This window comes from Peromyscus eremicus, chromosome 7, assembly GCF_949786415.1.
Source record: "Peromyscus eremicus chromosome 7, PerEre_H2_v1, whole genome shotgun sequence".
NCBI lineage: Eukaryota > Metazoa > Chordata > Mammalia > Rodentia > Cricetidae > Peromyscus > Peromyscus eremicus.
The window spans coordinates 42,188,290-42,213,810 of record NC_081422.1 but is presented as its reverse complement, the minus strand read 5'-3'; the positions used below and the strand labels follow the sequence as shown (position 1 = coordinate 42,213,810).

Here is a 25,521-nt window from a genome sequence, read left to right as displayed (position 1 = left end):
AGCCGTATTGAAGAGCTATGTTCTGTCAAAGACCCTCGCACCCCCAATTACTCCTCAGACCACTCCCTTGCATGGCAGTTGACCTGTCACATTTATGTTTGGGCTTCAGAGTTACTTCTAGGATCCTTTTGTTTGAAATCCTCAACAGCAGTGTCCACTTTAATATCCTGAGTCCAAATGGCTCAGTCCTAAATAAATTACCATAAAGGATGAAGCTCCTCTACCACTGAGTCTATACTAAGGCTATCCAAATAAAAGTCATAAGAATAGGATTTGCTAAATACACCCTCATTGAAACAAGCCTACTTACCTAACCTTCCAAAGCGTTTACTATAAAAGACAGAAATTTTATATGTGTTTTTTGACTTATTTACAGAAGGATATGGTAAAATAAAAGCCACAAACAAAGGTTTAATATTAATATGCTGGTATGAAGCATTGTAGTATCAGTTGAAGAAATTCACCTCTGTGCTCTGGGAGGTAACTTTTGAGAAACCTGTGACTGAAATCCAGGCAGATAATGCTTCATACTTTCAGAAACTAGAACCATAGCTCATTCTAAACCTGCCCTTTGTCTCACTAAATATACTCCCCAACATTCTAGTTAAGAAGCAAGCTGACTCAGTGAGCCCCCACTGACCACAGAGCATGACTTCCCCTATGAAGCCTTCTGCTGCGTCTTCCACAGGGGTAGCTCTCTTGTAGCAAGAGGCAGCTGTCTTTCCTCAGTGTTTCATCATCAGGAGCACTTACTGTCTGTATTATACACAGTACAAATGCTACTATGTCATCCTGCAACTTTCTGAATAAAACTCATTCATTCATTCCTCCATTCAGTCAATTAAGAAATATTTATCTGACACTGTTGGCTGTGAACATAGATGATGATTTTCCCCTCTCCACTTCAGACTGCTATATAGCCAGTACGCATTCAACTCAGCTACATGTTCCATAAAAGGCAGAGATTTGCTTCCACAGCCTGGCAAGAAGCATTTAAGCAAGGCATAAACTATATTCACAATTGAGAATTTGATCAGAAATGCTCGGTAGAAACCAATAATTTGGGGTTTCAATTTTCTTTTATCTTCGTTATTCTTTCTTCCACCAGCCATAAATCATATCACTACCCATTCATTCTTCTAAGACATGGGAACATTTAAGTGAAGGTTCTGTTTATTCTTTCTCCAAACCAGTGACTAAATTTAAATAAAATGTTCTTGGGGTTAAAGGAACACACCATTTCTTTTAAAGTTGTCAACCCTCTAAAAAAAGTTTCAGAAAGGAACCGCAAAGGAGGACTTGGCAGTGCATAATTTTAAACATACAGATCGGCCTCAGCCCAGTGGGCGTTTTCAATACATAACCAAGAATTCTGTCAAAGTGAAAAAGAAAATAAAAGAGTAGATGACGGGGGAAAGGCATCACGAAATATTAGTGCTTTCTAAAAGTTTTCCCCTTAATTCTCTGGTTTTTAGCTAAATGGATGTGGCAATTCAGTTGTGAAAAGACGTTTTCAACCAGTCTGTTTTTTTTTTTTTTTTCTTTGACTGTTTATCAATTATAAAACAAACTCCAATGGGTTGGTTAGCTGGCTGGCTGAAGACAAGGTCTCTTCGCACAGCTCGAGGCCTTTCTGCACATGCACCACCATGACCAGCCGCTCTCAGCTCTTCTAAGGGATGTACACCTGAAAGTGTCAGATGAGGAACACTAACTTCTCAGGAAGCTGGGCAGTGAGCCATGCAACCAGAATAGACTTAGCGACATGAGCTGTGGCTCAGTCAGGTGTGACATGCACTTCGGATCTACCCTCTGGCAGGGTGACTTGAGCAAGTCACTCAAACATTCTGACCCTCCACACCCTCATCTGTAAATGAGAACAAAAATAGCATTTATCTTAGAGGCTGCTGCTAAAGGCCCCCGAGAGAGTGCTGATACTCACACGGCAAGGTGCTGCCTTCTCATCCCACTCTCAGGTGAACCTACAGAGTACAATGTTTCAAAACTACACCAGCACAACAGTACAATGTTATCTCTCTCTCTCTCTCTCTCTCTCTCTCTCTCTCTCTCTCTCTCTCTCTCTCTCTCTCTCTCTCTCTCTCTAAGAAAAAGGAATTCTCTTGTATGAGAAGCTTGGGCTTAGAGGTAAGTTCCTTGGACCCACATGTGAACAATGACCCCTGTGGGTTGTACATGCTGATAGCTTTGGTACTGGTGGTGGAGGTCATTATTATGTGGGACAAGAGTTAAAGAGGTAACGTAGTGGTGGCGCATGCCTTTAATCCCAGCACTTGGGAGGCAGAGCCAGGTGGATCTCTGTGAGTTCGAGGCTAGCCTGGTCTACAAAGCAAGACCTAGCACAGGCACCAAAACTACACAGAGAAACCCGGTCTCAAAAAACAAAACGGTGTGTGTGTGTGTGTGTGTGTGTGTGTGTAAAACACTGAAAACTAAAAACACACACTTTGATGAATTCCACATTTGGTACCATCATTTTCCTTATTCTCTAAAATATGATTTTAAGTTTCTTCAAGGGTAAAAATATGGTAGAAGTGAGTCATTTATGTTTGGGGGCAGGCACAAAAAATAAAGGTAACTTATTAAGAAAACACAGAACCAAGACTACGCCCATAAAGGTTCATAGCTAATAAAAGAAATTCTTTATTTATATGGAATCAGACACTATAGAATAACAAATCTTCACTTAAATTATATTGGTGAAAATATTCCCAAAGCTTATATGAAACCAGCCCTCTTAAAGGGAATGTGACTATATAGGCCTGTGTGCGCTTGTGCGTGTGTGCACGCGCGCTCACACTGTGGTCCAGACTGCTGAGGTTATCTGCTACATAAGTGCCCCTCCCAGGTAAGTGAGGTAGGTTGAACTCCATCACTAGATCCTGGAAAGAATAGGAAACAGTTGTTTTAATAAGAGGCTGGGGGTAGGGAGATGGTCTTAGATACCTTTCAGCTTCTGACATAGAAACACACATTTTTAAATGGAGGAAAAGGGAAGAGAAATATTTGCAGGGAACACACACGTCTTCAGCATCTTATCACTTCACTATGTTGTAAGCAGCTTTCAGAATCATCTGATAGCAAAGAATTCTATTAGTTACATGCACTGTATGCTGGAAAAACAAACAACTGCCACTTTACATGGTTCAACCAATCTATGATCTAACATTCCTAGAAAGTAGAGAGAAGGACAATCCTATTTCCTGTTTTTTTGTGAACACGTGGAACTGTGCCTGCACTACCTGGGGTTCCCTTCATCATGTCAGAGGGCCAGCTTAAAAGTATAAGACTGAATGATCATGGCTAACCCTAAGGGAAGGTTCCCACAGGTGTCACTGTTACCTTCATGGTTGACCTTGCTTGGGTCAAGTTCTTCATATGAAGGATCTCATTTGGAGCTTATGACAGTCACCCCAGGTTATGTCCCACTGCTGAGCCACATTCACAGGGGGCTACACAAGCTTATAGTGGGCAAGACCTTGCCTGGGTGTCCAAAAGGAAATTCTCTTTTCTTATGAAAAAAGAAAATTGATATTATGAAAAAAGAAAATTGATATACCTTAATTGATATTATGCTGCACTGTGGGGCACTGAACATGAGAATGAGTAACAATCAAATCATTCTTTATGTTGAGAACCCCAGAATTCTTCTCTTCTAGTTCCTTGTAAAATACACAAGAACTGCTGTAAACCATTCTATCCTGAGGAGGTATGTAAGAACTCACTCCTCCTATCCAGTGGTATTATGGTACCCATCTCTCAGGTCCCTCTGGAGCACCAGCCCTTTCTCTTCTAGCCTCTGTCTTTCAGCTTTTACATATAAGTTGGACTATGTGGCCTGGCTTATATCACTTAACACAGTGTCCTCCAGCCCTGTCCATGTTGCCACAGATCAAAGCAGTTCATTCTTTTTTATGAACCTACTACACTTTATCTATTCATTCATTGATGGGTGCCTTGCTGATCCTCTATATCTACCCATTGAGAACTGTGTTACTGTAAACACAAATATGCACATATCTCAGAAATACTAATTTTATTTCCTTTGAAAATAAACCCAATAGTGGGATAGCTGGATTTAGTTTTTGTTTTTTGAGGAAATACTTTTGTTTTTACAGCTAGGTGAGTGAAACAACTTTAGCATTTTAGACCAATATACACAAAGCATACTTTTTAATTTCATTTTTAAAAAGCTAGATTAAATAATAAAATGGCCAAGAGTAATGAGAAGATTCTCTGCACACAGAAAACACAAAATTAGGGTGTCTTTAGTTTTAACTGTGAGGGAGGGATAAGGTTTTTCTCCCTTGAGATACTTATTCATCAACTACTAATTTGTTTACCAACCCCACATTGATTGAATGTCCCAACATGAATAGAACACATTCTCTTCCCGCAAGAAGCTCACAGTGAGCCATGGGAGGCAGAAACAAAATTATAAAGCACTAAGCACTGCAGTGATGGCCATGTGAGGTGCTAGAGTTAAGTGAGTAAAGTATGATGAGGGGAGGTTCACCATCAGAGAAGCAATGCTCTGCTTCCTGACCCAAAGCCACTTCACATTTCTAATTTGGGACAACTCAATTTCATGTGCCCTAGACACTAAGCTTATTTGCAAGATATTGAAAACAGATTAATATTACTAGCTAGGTATGCTTTCTCCTATCACCTTTAGCGAGTAGTATGACACCTAGTACTCCATGTGTTGATTGCCAGAGGGCAGGACATTCCATAACCGTGCGGCTGAAATTTACAATCTTTATGAGTAGCATCAGTGTAGCTAACCTACAGGCATAAGGTGACTCAAACTCAGAAAACACTTTAAGACCATTCCTATCTTATGCAATATCAACACTAGAGCAACAAACAGTGTGTAAGACCATCGGGAACACAGGGAGCATGCATTGAGCTTGGCTGGGCACACACTACACTTTCACTTCTTGTCCTTCCCCTGCCAAAAATGCAAGAAAACTCATGGTGATTCTTGTCTGTAAAAAACTAAAGTTAATGGTTTGCTCATACTTATAAAGTAGGATGATGATACTGTCTAAATCCTACCTTAAAAATAACATTTATTGCACAGCAAGAACTCTGATAAGCTTTTGTTTGTGAAAAAGTAGCAGAAGAGATTAAAGCCAATCTAAGTTCAGGCTTAAAGGTCCTACAGATCTGGACATATTTCATCCTGCAGTACCCAGGAGAAGGTGGAGAATAGGATTCCACTATGCAATGCATGCAGAAAACCAGACATGGCTTCTAAATCTAATCAAGGTAGGAAAAAATATGCTGTTGGTGATTTCTGAGCTCCTTGGAGGAAAGACAGTAGAAAAGCAGAAGGCAATAACACTGGTAACAATCTTTCATGTCACCACAAGAACTGTTTGTGAAGAAATATCATGAATGGAAACCTGATTTTGTATTAGTCAGTGGCCATCTGTATATGCTATGTGAGAGTATTTGCAGGCGATACTAATTAAGCCTTCTGGGTTTTCCTGTATAATGACTAGCATGCCAGCAGTACATGTAATATCTTCCCAAAGAGGGGGGAAATCACAAATCTACCACCATTTCCTTATTCTACCATGCTTCCCAGAGATACGAAAGAGGAAGGAGTTGAAGCATTCAAATGTTCTGCAACAAACATTTGCCTGACAGACATCCACAGTAATTTCAAAGTGGAAAATGTGTGTATGCCAAGTACCCAGCCCTTGACATTAACTAGAAAAAGGTGAGCTAAATGTGCTGCCGGTTTCTGCGATCATCTTTATAAACAGTTAGACTAAAGGAAACTAAAGCATTAGCTGAAGCACAGGCAGCATCAGCTATTATTTAAAGTCTCACAAAGTCTAACAAAGATGGTAGGCGGCAAATTGGTTAGGGAAAGACTAAGGTTCAAGAGACCCCACTAACTCCATCTCTGCTCCCATGCAGGCCCAATGGCATGGCTGATAGGTAAAGTTTCTTTCTCCTTTCCCAGCCTTCCTTGCACAGGATTAGTCAAATGACAAAGCTCTTTCCCTTGTGAATAGAAGGGGGTGTGCCTTTCTGAGCCTGGTGACTAAGAAGGCTGTTTCTCTTCAACCCTCCCTTTCCCTCTTCAGAGAAGCCAAAATGATGTGACGAGATGGCCCCCAAAGCTAACACACAAAATGGCAGAGCCTCCATGAACTCTGACTATTATATGGCTGGATGGAACTGAGGTAACCACAGATGTGGAACACCCAGGCTAGACTAGCATAGAAACAAGAGATAAAATCAATAGCTACTCAAGCCACTACTTACTTCATGCTTTCTATCTCCACTAATAAAGTCCCCAAGAGCCAGAGAGAGAGAACGGTGTCATAGATAGTTCTCTCAGTTGCCTGTCACCAGTGGCTGGCTCATCAGTGAGGTCCACCACATGACCCCTCTTGGGTAAGTGTCTTCCAGGACAGCCTCATACAAACACCAGCGCTGCTTCAGTAGACTGCAGACATATAAACACAGGCAGGGCAACAGAAGGAGCCCTCCCTTGGGCTCTTCACTCTCCATTGTCTGGTAAATTTTGTGTGAGGATTACGTGGGTGGACACTGGAGGGGAGAAGAAGGGTGAAGAACCACTAAATAATTACCTTAATGAGCTCAGGTTCCTACTATACCTCAATATAGACACTTTTTCTTCTTATCCCCAGGGAATTATTCCTACTATGAATATAAAAAGTTCCCTCACACACAAAATAATTGCCCCAACCCTCCAACTTCAAAGGACATGCCTCGGCGTAATTAATGGAAGTGAGCAGTGCTGATTTCTAAGAAACACAGCAAGGCAGACAAATGAGCGCTCCCAGTGGTGTCTACACTAGGGTTACATACATGGGCGTGTGCAAGTGTTCCTTCTCTGTTCATTTATGAAAAACTGACTTGAAGTGCTTCCAGGTCCGATGCTGGGTGCCACAGACACAGTCATGGACAGAGTGCCCATCATTCTGGGGCTCTGAAGCCCTTACTGTGGGAATTCCCGGAGCCAGCTTGCCTGAGAGACAGACATCGCACCAGTGCAAGACAAACAGCAAGGAGAACACCCACCCAGCCGTCATTCGCAAGACGTGCCAGGAGAAGCAACGCCAGAGAGATGATTCCATCTCATAGGCAAAGTGACCATACCCAAACAAATGGCTTCCAAAGCTAAATCAATTCCAACCATGACATATTGGCATCTAGAACAAATGGTCACTTTGAGCGAGAACTTGTTTAGTAAATTAGGGGAGGGAGTTCATGAAATGTTGGAAATTCCAGCCAAGCCACTGGGATGTAAATCGTGAATGGATTCCGAGCTGACACGTTAAACAGTTTAATTTAGGTACAGCTCTCAGCAGTGTTGGGCATATTCGAGAGAAACAGATGCCTTGAATCATTTCAAAGTACATTCCTGTCAGAAATGTCCTTTGTGACACTGAAATCAATTTCCTACGCCTTTACTAACTGTTCTACCAAAAGAAAAAAGGAGGAAGGAGGAGGGGAAAAAAGACTCTTTTAATCAAATGTCTTCCCACTGAGGCAAAATTAAACCCAAACCTATTAAACAGCACAAATTTACGTTCAATTTTTATAATTAGTGTTGCTGTGACAGATAGGACCACAATAGGACCGAATGGAACACGATGCATTTATGTCTTGGAGAACTACCAAAAGTCCTTGGTTTGTTCTGAGGGAATGAGGGAAGCCAGACAAGGGCAGTTCTGGAAGGAGCTACGGTCCACGGTCCATGCAGGTCCACCTAAGAATCTCAGCTACCTGCCCGAAGTCTGAGGGTGCTTACCCCACTCTGCTGTGTGTAAAACGTCTGTACAGCTGCTGTGGAATTTCAACCAAATACAAACCTCACACGCTAATTAAAAAAATAAATGAATCAAAATGCCACCAAACAAGACAGGAATGAAAACACAGACTATAAATACTGCACTTGTCCCATCTCTCCTGAAGAGGGATAAAGTCCTGTGTCCTCTACCTGAGCAACACCAATTAAAAATACAATGGTATTTTCCTTTCCTATTGAGAGTTTTGACCCCATTGCAAAATCCCATACGTCTGAATAAACACACACACACACACACACACACACACACACACACACACACACGAGTGCCATTTGCTCCTGGCTGGACAAGTACACGCTCCTCCCTCCTCAATTGCCCTAACAGCTCTACTATGAAGACATTTTGGGTCCAGGTTCTTCTGGAACCCCGGTATTCTTGGAAGACCCTGGAAAGTTATGTTCTCTGGGAAGCCATATGAGTTTGCCAGCCATGACCATACCTGATATAGTTTCCTTCTTCCAACCAGAAACTGTTTTTTATTAGAATAAGATAATAGTTTTAACGCTTAGTATGGGAGGTTTGCTACATTATGTAGCTTTTAGGGACAAGTGAGCTGACTTATGTCCTGCATTGTCAGATGACACAGTGGCTCATCTAAGACATCTTGAGATCATCACTCAGACATCTTGAGAGAGTGAGTGACTCTGTAGGGAAGGAAGCTGTGGGCATCAGGACAACGCTCCTGGGGAGCTTCAGCCTGTTGGTACTTTTCAATCCCTGCATGACTACTGAAGAGTGTGAGGACAAGGAGAGGCAGAGGTCTGGGACATGGGGTGTAAAATTTTGAGGCACAATCCCCATCCCTTGTGTAGCACCCGTTCTTGCTAAAGCCAGCAGGATACAAAGACACTAAGTATGCACACACACAAGGACCTAGCATAAACAGCAACAAGCACACCCTTAAGCTGTGCTCATACCACAGTCAAGATGGGCTTCCATCCCTCAGCAGGAGTTGCTAGCACCTTTTATTTTATTGTTGGGTGAAATTTACTTCCTGGAGGGGGTGCTGTACATGGTGCATGCATACTTGTGTATACCAGTGTGTAGGAGAGGAGGGCAGAGGAGGATTTGGGGTGCCCTGTTGAAGCATTCTCAGTTATATTCCCTTGAGATAAAGCCTCTGACTGAATCTGTAGCTAAGGTGGTGGCCAGCAGGCCTCAGAGATCCTTTTGTGGTCCCCCATAACCTATGATTACAGGTTACAATGCTCAGCTTTTTACACGTGTTCTAAGTGATTTGGACTCAGGTCCTCATGGTCATGCAGCAAGGACTTTCATCCAGTGAGCCATCTCCCAGCCTTACTAGTATCTTTAACAAGGAGTGAAAAGGAGGCTATGGCAAGACAAAGGGAAGAAATGCAACATGCTACTCTGACTTCCTAGTCAGCAAAAGTTAATGAGCTGCAGATCACGAACCACTCAGTGTAAAACCACAGTGTGTGCATGTTATGAAATTACTCCACAAAAGATTGCTTAAGCAAATTTACAATGAAAAACAACATCAAAACACCAAGGAGGTGGAATGAATATGAATACGAAGTGCACTTAAACACCTGACTTTAAGGGAGAGGAAAAAAAATCCTCAACCTTCAACAGCAACTTTTTCTAGGGAATAGGGTAAAGTGGGGTCAGCAGCCAGCCAGCCCTTCTTCAGTTATCACTATCATGTTTGTACAGGAAGGTAAGCCCAAACACAGAAAAGTGATCTGCAACTGCTCCTGCAGCCATGAAGATGGCATGCAAAAATCCACCCGGGGCACTCTTCAAGTGGTCGAAATGAATACACAACACCTGGAGATGAACAAGAAGGATTTCAGTGGGGCCTGTGGGTCTCTAAAGAGCAGTTTGAAACTGGCCTGTAAGCTAATAAGAGCAGTTATAAACTGTGAACAACCAATGCCCTACAAGGAGGCACATCTATCACCTTAACATGCCTAAAAAGTGGAGAGGGCTCATCCGTGTGCTCCCGGCGGTTTCTATTAGAATGTTAATTGTTCAGACCAAAGAAAAGGAGACATAAGGAATGGCTTTTACCATCATGTGTTAAGTTTATTTTTGTTCTTCTGACCAGTTCCCAAGGGGCAGGAGGCTAATGACTGCTCTTCATCATCAACTGCAAAGGATATTTACATCCATCCTGTAACCATGACAGCTGTGTCACTAATTCCCTAACTGCCTCCACCACACGAACCAATCATCTGGCATGAAGCTGCAAGATGGAGTGCCCTGCAGTCATTATTCACCAAGCACTTTCATTAACAAACTGCCCTTAATTACAGTGGTAATTGCAAAATTATTTCATAGCAGCAATTATTTTTCTCAGCCAATCCAGGCTATGTAAGTAGGACATTGCCTACGAAGATGGCATAAGGCCAAGCAATCTATGACCAAAGATATGTTTTAATTGTATGACCAACTTAGTTTCAAAATATTGCATCAGAGGGCTTTGAAATTATATTACACAGCCCATTATACAAAACACACACACTCACACGCTGATAGAAAATAAAGCTAACCTTCTCTATTCTTTATATGAAAGCAAAATGCATTCATAACATTCACATTAAAGTACCCAAACCAATGCTATTGTCTTGCAAAGTAAAAATAATGAGTTTCTGGCTCTCAACCTATTCTCTGAGAACTGCTGAACAACCAACCCATCCATTAGAAGGATGGCTCCCTTCACTCGTTTCTTCTACTTAAGAGTCCTTTGTTCCTTCATGCCTTCATATTTATGCATTTCGATACTCAGAAATGAGAGAGTTCTGGTCTACCTACTTATAAGCCTCAGAAACAAAATCATAATAAGTTTCCAGAAATCACAACCAAACATTCCAAATTATAGGCAGAAAAACATCTGCACTTCATTGTTCCTGTTTCAACGTGAAAATTCATAAAAATTTACCTTGAGATAAAACTAGAACCACAAGGCCTCACTTGGAGAACAGTGAGTTTTCAGTGAGGTACAGAGTACAAAGACATGTGGGATGGGGGGGGGGGAGTGTTGCTAGAAAAGTGGCTTAATTAAGATAAAGCTTTTAATACCACTGTAAGATAATAGCAAAGCAAGGATACTGCTGGAGGAAGTCTGGGTGTTATCTGGTAGATAGTGAAGACCCATGGAAGCAAGGGAGGGGGGGCAGCTTCTGCTTAAATAGTGAACACACAAAAAGGGACAGCATGGAGGATACCATGGACAGTCTTATAAGTACAGCTGAATTCAGTGATTGTCAAGTATAGAGATATAATAAGCACGTACTCCAAGATGGCTCTGAGGTTCCCCATCTTGTAGGAGCACACAAGTGTGGAGCAAGGATATAAAACAAGGATCTGTAATACAGCTGAATGCTCCAAGTTTTAAGTGTCTATACGACATTAACCTAGAGCTACTGGAGAAGTAGAAAGAAATAAGAATAATTAACATTTACTGCTCACTTATAACATGCAGGGCATTGTGCTAAACACATTAGATGCATTAACTCCAATGATAACCACAAACAACAGGATCCTGAATTAGATCTTGTTTTTATGACCATTTTTAGAGACAAGAAAGCTGAGGTACAATGAGATTAAATTGCCTAAGGTCACTATGGCAGAGAATGCTAGCTGCCTAGCAAATATCTCTTCTTCCTTGCATCCTTGGAAACAGAGCCCCTCTCTTTAACCTGTCCCCAGGAAACACAGCACTTCCCACTTTTCTGACATCTGAGTATGGACTTCTGGCCTCTGCGAGCACTCGCATGTTTACATATATGCATGGACATGTACATACATGCACAGAAAAAAAAATCACTATGAGAGGGCTCCTTTAGAGACATGAGGAATTCCTAAATGACACAGTTACACAGTGAGTATCTGGCATGTTAGTATCTCAACACAAACTGTTGAGTCAAAATCCTTTGTAGACTATTGGCTAAATCACAATTCTCCTCTAAGATAAAAATAATGTGAAGTAGATTGTTATTAAGGGGAAAGGTGATTATGGAGGATTAGCATAATTCCAATTTTAGGTAAAAATATTCGAGTATCACTCTAAAATTATCAGGCATGATTTTAAGTTAACTATTGATGCCTCCAGCCCACATGTGTTAACAGAGCTACAGGACCAGCAAACCATCCACATACATCGAGTGAGTAGTCTAGCTCCTCTTGTCTGTTTTAATTAGAAGGAAACCCAGATCTATAAAGAAATGAAATGTCAATGATTTTGCAATAAAGTCTGTTCCCATATAAAAATAATTTTAACTTCTCTCACCCGAGTTTTTAATAATTTGTAGGTTGAAATCAGTTATTGTTTTGTGTTCCCTCTGCAGAGAAGTATGTGTGCACATATTTCCCTTTATAACATGCTGGTAAATACTAAGTAAAGGTTAACTGTCTTTTATTACGACAAAAAATGCAAAAATTACTGTTTACACCTTCAGCTTTATCTTAAACGTTTAAGTATCTTGCGCTTGGTAGGAATCCAGAGGGAAAGGCTTCATTCAGCTAAATATGAAAGTTCAGTTGCCAAGCAAAATCTCTGGAAGGACGATGCAGGCATGTGCTCTGTGGTTGACAACACTCTTAAAAATCAGAGGAAAGAGTTTCTTTATAGAATTTCAGGGGAATTTTTTCAAAATAAAATATGGGCGTTAGCCAAAGAGAAATTACATGCTCTGATTAAAACATTATTTTTGAAGTTCATGATTTTAACTAGGATTCCAATATAGTCTCTGTAAGATGAGACAAATGGATTATTCCATCTAAAGTAACTATTGCTATATTCTAGAAGATCCACATAGTTCATGCTTTTAACAACATTACAGCCAGTAAGTGAATGTATTTCATTTTGATGATTTCATATATTGCATTAATGAGAAAAAATCGAGGCATATTATCTTAGGATCTAAAATATTGTGCAATTATAAGTTTTATGCCAGCTTTCAAGTAATTCAGTTTTTTAAAGATAGTAAAGGGAAAAAGAGTTTGAACTAGACAGATAGCGTCTCCCTTAACAATGAAAGTAGTTCTACTTAACAATTGAATTTCCCTCCTGGAAGGCTGCATGATCAGTGGAAAGCGCTGAGTTCATTCCATATTCCGTTCACTTATGCATGCTTTTAACATCCTCTGGAGTAAACACTCGAGCAGTAAGCACACAGTACCTGGGGAAATGTCTACTATAGGACACTCCTTGGCCCTCAGTGGTGACTAAAAGTAAACATAATAGAACAATCTGACATAAAATCAGTGCTTCTCTGTCTAGCTAATCTTCTCTCAGAACTTTAAAACATGCAAATCATATTCCAATGCATTCTTAATGCCTGCCCCAAATTACACAAAACAACACCAGGGTAATGAAAACCTTCATATACTTTATTTGCAAATATTGGAATGGATGAATGGTAACATGCTACAACCATACAGTTAGTGCTTCCTCCTCCTAACATTACAGTTCAGTTCACTGCTAATTCTAGAACTTTCTGGAGTGTCCAGGTCCTCCAAGATTTTCTGACGGCACTATTGTCATGTATTCATCTTCCTAGCAGTTTTGTCACAGTGGTGTGACACTCTAGGCACAGCATACCATAGGGTTGGAACACTGCTTAAGGGAACTAGAGGAAGGCAATCATCACCCACAAATGCACCATCTGCTGTGTCTTGCTGCTTAATTAAACTAAAACTGGTAGGTTCTTAATTCTCACAGCTCATAAAAACAAAGGTCACAACAGAGCATGGGTGTCACGTACCATCCACATAGTGTACCGTTGCTGGAGTGTTCGGCCAACATCATTCAAAAGAAGACAGAAAAGGACCCCTTCTGTCCCACTGACGTCAAAGCACAGCATGATTCCATCAGGCTGACATCAGATCAATTGACAAGACAGCTGCCCCATCAAAATGAGTGACTACAAGGACAGAGGTTCGATTCCTAGCCATCATTCTTCACATCTTTTCCACAGCACTTGCCAAGAAATTCCTTGCACACTCTAACAAGAATTCTTAGGAATTCATTCATTCATCCATCCACTCTTCAGTTGCTTATCAAGCATTATGTGTAGCATTTTAGGGTGATATGAAGATGCATTAGATATAAACTCAGACAAGCACAGCTGCAAGTGACTTCTTCACTGTCTATAGCTTTATTATACATAAGAGATGCTAATTCATATACTTGAAGTACACATATACAGTTCAGTGGTTTCTAGAATGTGCTAGAAATCTCTAGGTTTGCAGGGTCCTGTAACTGTCACTACTACCTAAGTTATTAACGTTGCCTTCGTCCCCAAACAATTTCACATCCATGAGCAGTCATTCTCAAAACTCTTCCCCATCTTGGCAACCAGTGATTTACTTTCTGAATCTACAGCTTTTCTTTTCCTGGAAATTTCAAATAAGTGGAATGGAATGCTTACTTGGGTTTCTCTCATTTAGCATAACGTTTTCAAGGCTCATCCATGATGTAGTATGTACTGTTTTTAAAGACTACATAATATTCCATTGGGTGGATATGCCACATATTACTTATCTATTTGTCCAGTAATGTGCATTTGGATTGTTTCTGAGTTGTGTGATTATGAATAATGCTCCTGTACACATTCTAGCATGTTTCTATGGAGACACATTTTGATTCTCGGGTATATTGCTAGAAGTGGAACTGATGGATCTTTTGATAACTATTTTTAATACTCTGAGGAACTGTCAAGCTGTTTCCAAATTGGTTGCACCATGTTACATCACTACCAGCAATGTATGAAGTTGTAAGTTCTTCCATACCCTTGTCTGCACTTATTATTATCTTTTTAAAAACTTTAGCCATCCTGGTAGATGGTGAAGTGTTATCTTACTACTGTTTTGATTGGCATTCCTCTAGAGACGATAACATCAAGCACATTTTGTGCGTGTTCTGTGTATCATCTTAGGAGATGCATTAAATACTTACTTTTAGAGGCCTGTATCAGTTGTTTGGTATAAATATATGAAATACTATATTCAAAATCTTTTCGGTTCCCATGTGTGGCCTTTCCCATCAAATAGCTAACATGTTTTCTTACCGGCAAATTCATTTTTATGTTTAAATAGAAACACAAATGTCTAAAACCAGAAAACTGTTGAAATTCTACAGTGTATTTTAACATGGGGGTCAGTGGGAAATTTTTCATTTGACTAGACAGCTCTCTCTAGCCAACGGGCCATTCCACAAATCTAGAAGCCAACTAGTAAACATTTCTACAGAAGACAAACGACTTAGAAAATACAGAATTACGGAAAATTCAAGATGATAAAGTGACAGGAAAGCTAACCATAAATTCAGTTTTAAACAAGGACATGCAAGAAATGTTACAGAGGTAAAGAGACAGGCTTAGAACTGACTTGAATTTCTGGTGGGAAGTGTGGCTGATACCTGGGAGTTATTCCCCAAAACCTGAAAGGCTTAATGTCATCTGTCCAGAAGGTGGGGGGTCAGGGTGGGGCTAGAAATATGAAGGTGGGCAGGTTCCATGACAGTGGCGTCCACTATGGACAGAAGGAGAAAGCGCATGCTCCATCTGATGTGAGCTGCAGTGGGTCTGGGAGGCTGGCTGGGTGCTACTGAGGGCCAGAGGAGGTAAGGCCACTTGAGCACCCAGCAGGGAGCAGGCTGAGAGTTCAGGAACAGGTCTGGTTAGAGGGGCTGGTGGAAGAGGAGTATAGCAGTTATTCATTCAGCAAGGAGAAAGCCTACTGTCTTAACTCCTTTCAAGCCAAATCCTTCCAGCTTGGAACAATGGAGAGCTTAATTCAGTGATACAGTTATGAAAGGCTGATGAATGAAAATAATTGATCCTCATTATCTCTTCAACACCTTTAATGCACCAGTAACAGCGATCACCTGTCTCCTTAGAAGTCTCTGAACTGAATCATGCATCTTGAACTTCCTTGACTACAGAATTTTTTTTTTAACTTCTTAACCTTTCTTTCCAAAGAAAACAAGTAGAAACAACAATAAAATAATGGTCTGGATGCCACTCCATCCACAAGAAACAAAGGACAGTAAACAGTTAAGTCAGCAGCCCTTATAGGCTATCCACTCTGGGCCCCTAATCTATAATTCTGTTCTCTCTTGCTGCAATGTCCAAGGAAAAGGCTCATGACAGACCTTAGCCAGCAATTATGGGTGAGGAATTTTCTGCCAAAACAGCTAGTATAGATGTAACCTTTCTTCCCACAAAATCTAGCATTATCACATGGCCAAGGAGAAGCTTGATAAATACTATAGGCTGAATAAGTGATCAAATTTATAAAAACTAGCTGTGAGGAATGACATGGGAGAGAGAAGCTGGGCGCTTCTGTGAGAAGCTGAGGTTACTGCGCTTCCTGTTTCCTGTAGGTGGCGCCAAACTCCTTGAAGAAAGGGAGAAGCAAAGTGCAAGGCTGCTGAGTGTCTGTCTACCCTGACGCCCTGGAGAACCTGCTTGTGAGTTGGCAGTCTCTCTTCCAAAGCAGTTCTTCTTCACTGTGTTGGCAAGTCTCAGAGATGATTCACCTGCACTGCGTTATTTATGAGCCGCCCTTTCCCTCTGAGTGCCCAGCCTCGCATTACAGGCTGACCAGCTCACCGCAGAGCTCAGCTGTGTTGGGTAAATGGAAGGTTCTTTACAGTAGCTATTAAAAGGACTGGCAAAGGTAAAGAGCGTTTTAAAGCCATTAGGATCTCGTGTGTTAAGTTCTAGTGAAGAAATGTCACAAAGCTGCTATTTAAAGCACCAGCCAGAAACTGGTATCCACGGGGAATCAGAAGTAAGTTGCTTCGGTATGCTCTTGATCTGCCAGGCATGGGAGACTCGGAAGTGTCAGTGGGCACCCCCCAGGAACACAGCTCAGATGTGCTCTCCCTGGAGGTAGTGGTGGGGAGGTCCTGGGGGTGGGGTGGGGGTAGGGAGGAGTAAAGAGGTATGGTCAAGCTAGCAATAAAAGATGCTATATGCAGGGTGTGTCTCTGGGGCTCTACAGCCAAGCAGGAACTGGGTATTTCATCCCAGGTTTTCACTTGCATTATCTAGATTGGATTTTTATAACAAACAAACAGTTTCTGCCAACCTCCTAAAATTTTTTAACAGCAGCCGCCAAAACCAACTTCTATTCTGCACAATTATATAAGACCGAGCAGTGCACTGCTCTCATTTTTGAAGCTTTGTTTTAAGCTCGCTCATTAATCTTTCAGTCTTTTCCCATCTCTGCCTGACTATAACTGCCCTGAATTTATCCAAGCCTGCAGTATGCCAGGCTCACTGGTGTCTAAATCACCAGGAGCTGAATCCACATTCTACTCAGGGGACTCCACATTTCCATCAGAAAGAACCAATCACAGCTTAGGAGAGGTAAACCTCTTTTTAATTGTATTCTATGATACTAACAGGCATTCATTACACATGGACCTTAAAACAAGATTTGCTCTTGGCTGCTCATAATTGTATTTCTACAGCAGTTTAAACCATTGGCACCTGCAATTGCTAGCAGGCCTAAGCTACGAATTTCTATTATCCCAGTTTCAAGGGTTACATTTAAAATAAAACTCAGAGGGGCAAAACATTACATATACACATATTTACACAAATTAAATACTATGCACAAGTCAATACCTTCTGCACACAAAACTACATTAAACTCAATTAGCCCTAAGCAAAACCACAGGAAACAGGTTTCTAGTGAACCCAGGGCACTCTTCCCTGTACTACAGAATATAAAAGCAGCCAGACTACGGAGTTCTGCAGACGTGTCAATAAAGGCTTTTAAAAAATCATTATCAATACTGATTTCCTAATTAATTAGCTTGTATAAAATTAGCATAAACCAATCCAACTCAAGGAATTTATATACATATAACCTCTGACTTCTGAGTACAAATAAAGAAGTGTTCTTTAAGCATACAGAGGTCAGCAGGAGTTTTTCCAGAAAAAAAATATTTCTAACTCTGAGCCACAAAAGAGCCACCAAACTAAAGTACAATGTCCTCCTTGTTATGGTTTCCTTCTTGATTATGACCAAAATTAAATTATACAAATATTTCACTAAATATCTTCTCAAACCTTATAAATATTAATATGAACTCAATCTCCTATGTGCCCGGCATTTAAAAATCCATTTAAAAATCTTGGAAACTAATTTAAGATTTCTATCTAGAATACAAATTAGCCAGTCCTCCTCCTAGCTCTGTTTCGCTCAGCACCCAGATCTGCACATTTAGTACCGAATGTCAGTTGGTAGCACTTAGCGACCATGAATATTAAAAGCACGCATGGCCTGCTAACATATTAGAGCACGGCAAGCGTTGAGCTTGTCATAAGCCGAGCTTGCAGTGAACAAACTATCGCCTCCACAACACCAAAGCCTTTTGTGAATTCCCCAGTTGTGCGAAGGGGACACAGAGAGTGGAATTTTACTGCTCAATAGACAATCTGGAAGGACTGCACAAAATGAGTCTTTTTAAAAAAACCCAGCACCATGTAATACCACTTGGCTATTTGTCTTCAAGTATTTACTTGAGGACTCTATCTGAACAATAATGTCAGCTGCTGCTCACTGAATATGTGCTAAGCTAAGCAGTTTACAAACACACGTTGTATATACATGATCGTATTTGCACACAACCTTTACACTACTTTGTGTATATACTGCACACATGAATACTTACCTGTACACATGCACTACCACATTGAACTCTGCCTTGCAAGGGCATTATTCCTCTGGAGGTCAGTACTTATTTGAGCTAACAAGCAAATTTTAAAATGGTAAGAGCCCCCCCCCCCCACCTCCCTTTTCCTGCCAACATTCTGACACCTGCTGGATACTCCTCATCTTATAGGGGATGAGGAACCTAGCAATACTTATTTTTCATGTGCATGAGGAAAAAAGTCTTACATGTAAGTCTTGTTTCTGTAAGCACTTGTTCATCTAGAAGACTAAATAAAGGTGTGTTCTGATTAGAATACATGGGATTCTTTTATTTTACTTTAAAAAATGGCACATTGGGATCCTGTCTGAAGCACATGGGAAACCAACTGGGTTACTGTGTAAAACACACCTTCTTCATCCCCAACTGCCTGGCACAGAGGAGAGCTGGGACTGAGTTCAGGACCCAAGTTCAAAATGAAGCATACCACCGCCTATAGCCTCATGAGAAGAGCCTTGCTGTCTTCATGTGTAGAATGAAGCAGAAAGGGGGAGGACCCACTTTACAGGTCACCGAGGAGATCAAACAAAAGAATACTCACAGGATGTGCTCATAGATGCTGTTTGTTATCATTCTTTGGGCTGTCATATTTTATTAAAACATCTTGAACACGTCTCTTTGGGCTGCTCTGCAGCTCTTTAATTTGTCTCTCTATTAAGAACTGTCTTAAACTCAGTAAGTTTTTATTTTTTATTTTTTACTCAATTTTCTGCCATTGGCTCCACAGCTCTCCAAATCACACTAAATTATCCTCCTGTTTCCCTAGACTTTGAGGGATTCAGATCTCTTTTTCTTTTTCTTTCTTTTTTTTTTCAAATTATATACTAAGCCCGCTTTTGAGCTGATTTTTCCAGCTGCTTAATCATTTCTATTGACCTATGCTTCTTACCAGATTGGTCAAATCTCATTGATAGAAGGACACCCAGAATAACAATTGGAATTAACCTCTTAAAAGCCTAAAAATTAGGACTCATTGAAATCCCTTCTACTTTATGCCTTTCCAGCATCACCTCCAAATTCCCTGCCACATCCTGTCTCAACATTTCCTCATCATCTTACATCACAACAGATGTTCTGTCCAGTTTTCAGAACAATCTCTCTCTCCTCCCTCCCATAACTAGGAAGAAATGTTACAACTGTTTACAAAATTATTGTTTGTGGATGAAACAGCATTTCCCTGGTATATAGCTAATTTAGTTTCCTAAGTCATCATTGATTCATTCAATGGATAGTTTAACATCTACTATGTGCCATGATAAGTAGGGATCATATGGTTTTGTAAAAACTCTATGTTCTAAACTCTGGCTCCGACCAATACTGTCTAAAAGGAATGTTGTGATTTTAAGGATCAATTAATTAAATATTATTTGGCTATGTAGGATTCATATCTTCAAATCTAGTCTCCTTTGGGGGAAGAATTCTAAGAGTACTAAAAAAGGCCCTATGAAAGTGTTCCATATATTTTGGGATATGCTAATAAGAGATAAACATGGGTCTACAAATAATGAAGAGAAAGGAATGTGGAAGTATTCTGTTTCCCTACAGCTGGGTGGGATCTGGGTTTGTATTTGATTTTGCTTTCTCTACTGAGTTTTATATTCATTCAATCTATAACTTATATCAGTTACAGAAACTTTCAAGCACTGTGTCTACTTGCAATAAAAACCCAGAAGATAACAACGGGAGACTCACAATTTAGTCCATTTGCTTTCACTTACTGTCCCTGCCAGTTTCTAGTTTAAAGATATCATTGAAATATTTTTCAGTGTTAAACTATAATTTGAAACTCTGCCTGGCATGGCGTGGGATTTGTTGTGGAATATTATTTTAACTAAGCAAATATGTGTTACATTTGTTTATGCTGCAGAATATTACTTTAACTGTGTAAAGGTATGTTACTTTTGTTTATACTGCATTTGTTTAATTATGAAAAGATGTGTGGCATTTGTTTCACCTTGCCTGCCTAAGGCACCTGAATTAGTCTAATAAAAAGCTGGACGGCCAATACCTAGGCAGGAGAAAGGATAGGCGGGGCTGCCAGGGAGCGAGAATAAATAGGAGAGAGAAGAAAGAAGGGAAGAAGAGAAGCAGAGGAGCAAGAGAAGAAGGATGAGAGAATGAGGGAAGTGCCTGGGGCAAGAAACCAGGTAGGTAGATGCCGCCGGCCATAAACAGTGAAAGTAAGATACACAGAAGTAAAAAGGTAATAAGCCCCAAGGCAAAAGGTAGATAAAGAGAAACAGGTTAACTTAAAAGAGCTAGCCAGAAGCATTTCTAAGCTAGGCTGAGCATTCAAAAATAACAGTAAGTCTCTGTGTCATGATTTGGGAGCTGGTTGGTAGCCCAGAAGAAAAAGCCTGGCACAGGGATTCATCTCTCAGTAGTACTGAATTGCAGTTGGTTCGTCTTTCTTGGTCAGTCTTCCCTAATGACCTCAACCACTTCAGCGCTGGATCTGTGTCTCTCAGTCTCCAGTGTCCTGGGCATCTCTTCCTCGTGTTGACTCCTTTTCCTTGTCTTTCCTTGACAGGGACAGTTATTTAGATACTGTAGTCTGTGTCTCAGGATACCCTTGTCAGTCCTCAGTTAGTAGACAAAACCTCCTTTAGATATCTGCAGGAGATTACAAGCCTGAGCTATTCTGTCCATTTTTTAAATCAAGCCTGTTAAAAAAGACTGTGCTACATCTTCTCAACCTGGTCTTGAAGCTGTAGGATTCTGTTTTAATCATTCAGCTACAATACAGGATTTAGCTTCCCTTTTTTACATACTTGAGTTTGGCTTATTGACCTTGGTCTTCAGTGTGTACCACACTTGAAGACTACTTCCCAGCAATACTATTTGATTTACGAGTTCAACAATGCTGTGAGTGAGCTAAGATTCTTAGGATGGGGGATGTAATTGGAAAGAATCTCCCAACCCTACTCTTCCTTCCCACCATCATGGAGTCATGGAACTTACCGTGCACTAGAGACTGATAAAGAGGCTCTTGCAGATGTCCTAGTGTCTAAAGCAGAACCCAAGCCTGACTATCAGCAGGCTCACACTCTAGTCCTCAACTTCAGAACAAGTAAGGTCACAGACCAACCCAAGACCTGCCTAGGGGCAAGGAATCGGCAGCATGCTAACAGCTCTCTGGGGCACACCATGCAGCAACTAAGACCATCAAAGACTGAGCAGGCTAGTCATTATTTCCCAAATCAACTGAAACCATCAGCAGCACTGGAGACAAAGGAGTTCCAGGCTAGGATATAAAGAGGTGGATTCTGTGAGTAGAGGCAGAAGTAGAACGAACGAACGAACGAACGGTGAGGATAGGGTGCTGAATCAGAGGAGTGCAATCTGATTTCACCACTAGAAGAATGAGACAATTCCTCCAGAAACCAGCATGGGCTCCATGCTGGGTACTCACCGTGGTTACTTCTGGGGATCTGTTGCCTTTCACATAATTTCATGGGTATTTTAAAGAAAACACAGAAGACATTGTTCACGGCACTTCCTCTCAGTCTGCTACATTCTTGGAAGTCAGCAGTTCAATCTCAAGTGAAACTTCTCACTAACATTATGTTCAGCTATTTGTGCTCTCCAAACAGTAAGTGTTTTTAGGCAAAGGTTTTCTAGCCTCTCCCAACTAAACAAAAGAGCTTCCTATAGAGAGCCTCACATTTCCATTCAGAAAGCCCTGCAGGCAGATCTGTGAAGCTTGCCATCATAAGACTCATTTAATTTTAAATTAAATTAAGGGCCCAAAAGGTAAGCGCATTGTTCAGGTTATTCCAACTAATGTCCTAAACTTACAATTTCAATGATTCTCCATCCAACTGATGACTCCTACTGTAATAAAGAATTCATGAACCATGGAAACAACTGACAAAAATAAAATAAATAAATATCACTCACTGCTTCGAAAGAAAAGCATTCACATAGCCTACTCCCCAACACACAAAGGGTGAATGTCTGGCGGAAGTTTTTATCAAGTCTGTAACTCTAAAGGGGTAAAAATGGGCACTAAGGATGACTGTCTAATAAAAACACACTAAGCTGAGACGGTCCCAAACTTCTGAGGACTACCAGCTGATATTCACAAGTATTCACATAAGCAGAGCTACTGGGATGCAGATATAACTAAGACGACATACAAGCCTTCAGCTTAGCCAGGTCCCTTTCTCCCAGGTGAAGAGGGACGAATCTGACAAATTCCCTTCTTCAACACATTTATTGATCCAATTGCCCTAGTTTTTGTGAAGTTTTCTAACAATGCTCAGTTGACTTCAAAGCAGCAGGACGAAAACAGCAGAGAAAGGACCTAGTTTGGAAACTCTCAAAGAACACTGTGCAAAGAGATGTACAGGGCAAGCACAACCACCGTGGGATGCTGGGAGATCTCTGATGGGGCTGACCAGCCCCTTCCCTCCTTCATCTCCCCACACTGCAAAACAACGGCAGTCCAAGGAATGAAAGGAGAAGGAAGTTTCTAGAGAACCACGAGAAAGGGGCAGGTGTAGAAGACTGCTTCAAAAGAGGCTAATAGAGTTTGAAATGCTGAGAGTGGAGCAGATCTATTAGGTGTGGCATGTGTGTGCACAGCTGAAGTGGAATAAAGATGAAGGTCATTTGAGATGAGGGAGTCAGAGAACTGGGATGTAAGTACTAGAAAAGCCATTAAAGGGATTGTGACACATCCTCAGGGTTCTGCATGACTCATGGGCAGGGTGAGACTACTTGGAAGCAACCATGGCTCCATTTTCATTGTTACAGAAGGGAAATGGGTGGTGGGAATACTTAAAACCTGATCCAGAAAGCTCCTCAAAGGCTCGTGTATGAAAACATTCATTCCCAACATGTAGCTCTGTTGGAAGATGGAACCTTTATAGGTGGAGCCTCTGTGGAAGAAGTTAAGACAATGGGGCATGTCACTGAAGAGGACATCAGCACTCCAACTCTTCCTTCAAGGCAAACTTCTGCCATCCCTCCTAGCCATGATGCTCTCTGTGCAAAGGAAAATGGCCAAGTGACAGTGACTGACACTTCTGAATTGTAAGACAAATGAACTTTCCCCACTTAAAGTGCATCTCAGCCATTTTGTCACAACAATGTAAAGCAAGTATGTATGCTTGGTTGTCAGTTTCCAAAACTAAGAGCGAGGGCAATCACAGAGGTTCCACAAGGGAACACTCAATCCATCCTTTGCTTGCTGCTCTCACCAATTTGATGGCAGACTGTGGTTAAAGAGTAATTAAGTAAAAGCAACCAAGAAATAAAAATGGAATGAGCTAAGGGTAAATAAGGAGGGCCACAGAGGGATAATCCATACTTTTCAAGGCAGGAATAGAAGAAGGGGTGCATTCCCCAGCCACTTGGGAATCTCTCGGTTCTCCCCTCAGATCACCATTGCGGCCACACCCCACCTGATATGTGAGGTCTCATCCCAGCGTTCTCTACCTACTCTATGCAACCTAAGCAATGCCAGCTCTACTTCACCAGGTCCTTATCTCCCGGCTCCTCTCTAGCATTCCCAATGGCTTACTGGCCTGTTCTCTCTGGAAGTCCCGTCAGCTCTTCCCAACCAATACCAATGCAACTGAATTTACAATCTTTCTTCTCTGCTGCTGTTCACATGGTTACTCACACCAGAAAGTCACCTGTTAAAACCTAGTTTGCCTTGCCTTTCACTCTTTCCCCAACACCAACTGATGGACAAATCCCAAGGATTCCAACTACTTTGCAAATCCATTCCTTCTCTTCTCTTCTCCTCTGACCTCTTGTACCCTTAGGGCCTATCATCTTTACTCACACAATTTCCCAAATGGCTTCCTAATCAGTTAGCACCATCTACCAGCTCCCATCTCTCCTAAACAGCAGCCTCATCAACTCACTTCCTCGCTGAAAACTTCCCATGGCTCTCAGGGCCTACTGGGAGCTCCATAAACTCTGTGTCACAATGTGTTAAGAGAAAGAAAGCCTGCCATGGGCTTCACAAAATCATTGGGAGGATCCAATAAAAATGTATGGAGAGGAACTTTCAAAACTATAAAACATTAGCCAGTGGTTCTTACCCTTTATGAGGTCACATCCTTCCGGAGTCTGATGAAGGTCTGGTACTTTATCAAAAGCATAAATACATGCCTTTACCTACAAGTAAAATCTGGCAGCCAGTTTCAGGGCATCTATGGATGCTCAAAGACAATCCAGTTTGAGAATCCTTATTCTCACATGGGTCCACAGAATTGCAGTATCATCTCAACAGCATTTCTAGCCTTACAAACAAGCAGTCGGCTCTCCTATGGGCAGTCTGATTATTCAAGCAGATGTCTAAATATTCATCAGCAGGGTCACTGGGCACATAGTGAAGATAGGCAGAAAATTAGTACAGTACTTAGCATACAGACTCACAGTCATTTCGTCGGAGCGCAGCTGTCCTGACGCACAACTGTTTGAAAAGAACAGGTTATTTTGAAAACAATCAGATGAATTGAGTCAAAAAAGTGGCCAGTAGGCCTTCATTCTGACTGAATGGAAACGCAGTGAAGCTCCTTCCTTTTCACGTAGCTCAATGATGCAAACACAGACACGCTGAAGCCATTCCATAGCATAAATGCTCATTATTCATGAGCCTGCTTCTTGCAGCTGCATCTCTCATGGCTTGGCTTAGCTTCATTTGTCTATAGGTCTTTCTACAGGTCTGTGCCCGCCCACACTACATGTTTCAGTTCTCAAGGAAGAAGGTGGGGAGCCATGTTGACTCTGTGTAAGGCACATCATACAGAATTGCAGACACATGGTCTTTAAAGACAATGCATTTCAAACTCTTCACTAGAAAATGACCTTAAATCCACATAATAAAGCACTTTGATATAGTTGGTATCATTACCCAGTGACTGACTATAAGCCAATCGTAGGTGAGGGAATATCACTTAACTGAAGCGCCACAAGTCTTGGTGTGTCAAACAA

At 41.2% G+C, this 25,521-nt stretch overlaps 1 protein-coding gene across 6 annotated transcripts in view; it reads right to left on the bottom strand.

The window, feature by feature from the left end:
- The window catches only part of Cadm1 (cell adhesion molecule 1), a 328,281-nt gene that overhangs the window by 129,418 nt on the left and 173,342 nt on the right, over positions 1–25,521 (bottom strand). The window contains exon 1 of one of the 6 annotated variants that reach the window (XM_059267781.1): positions 21,983–22,211. The exons of the other annotated variants lie outside the window; for them this stretch is intronic. Within the exon in view, the coding sequence (XP_059123764.1) occupies positions 21,983–22,025 (43 nt within the window). The 5' untranslated portion in view covers positions 22,026–22,211. Of the gene's footprint in view, positions 1–21,982; positions 22,212–25,521 lie in introns of those variants that run through there. 6 annotated transcript variants of the gene reach the window in all.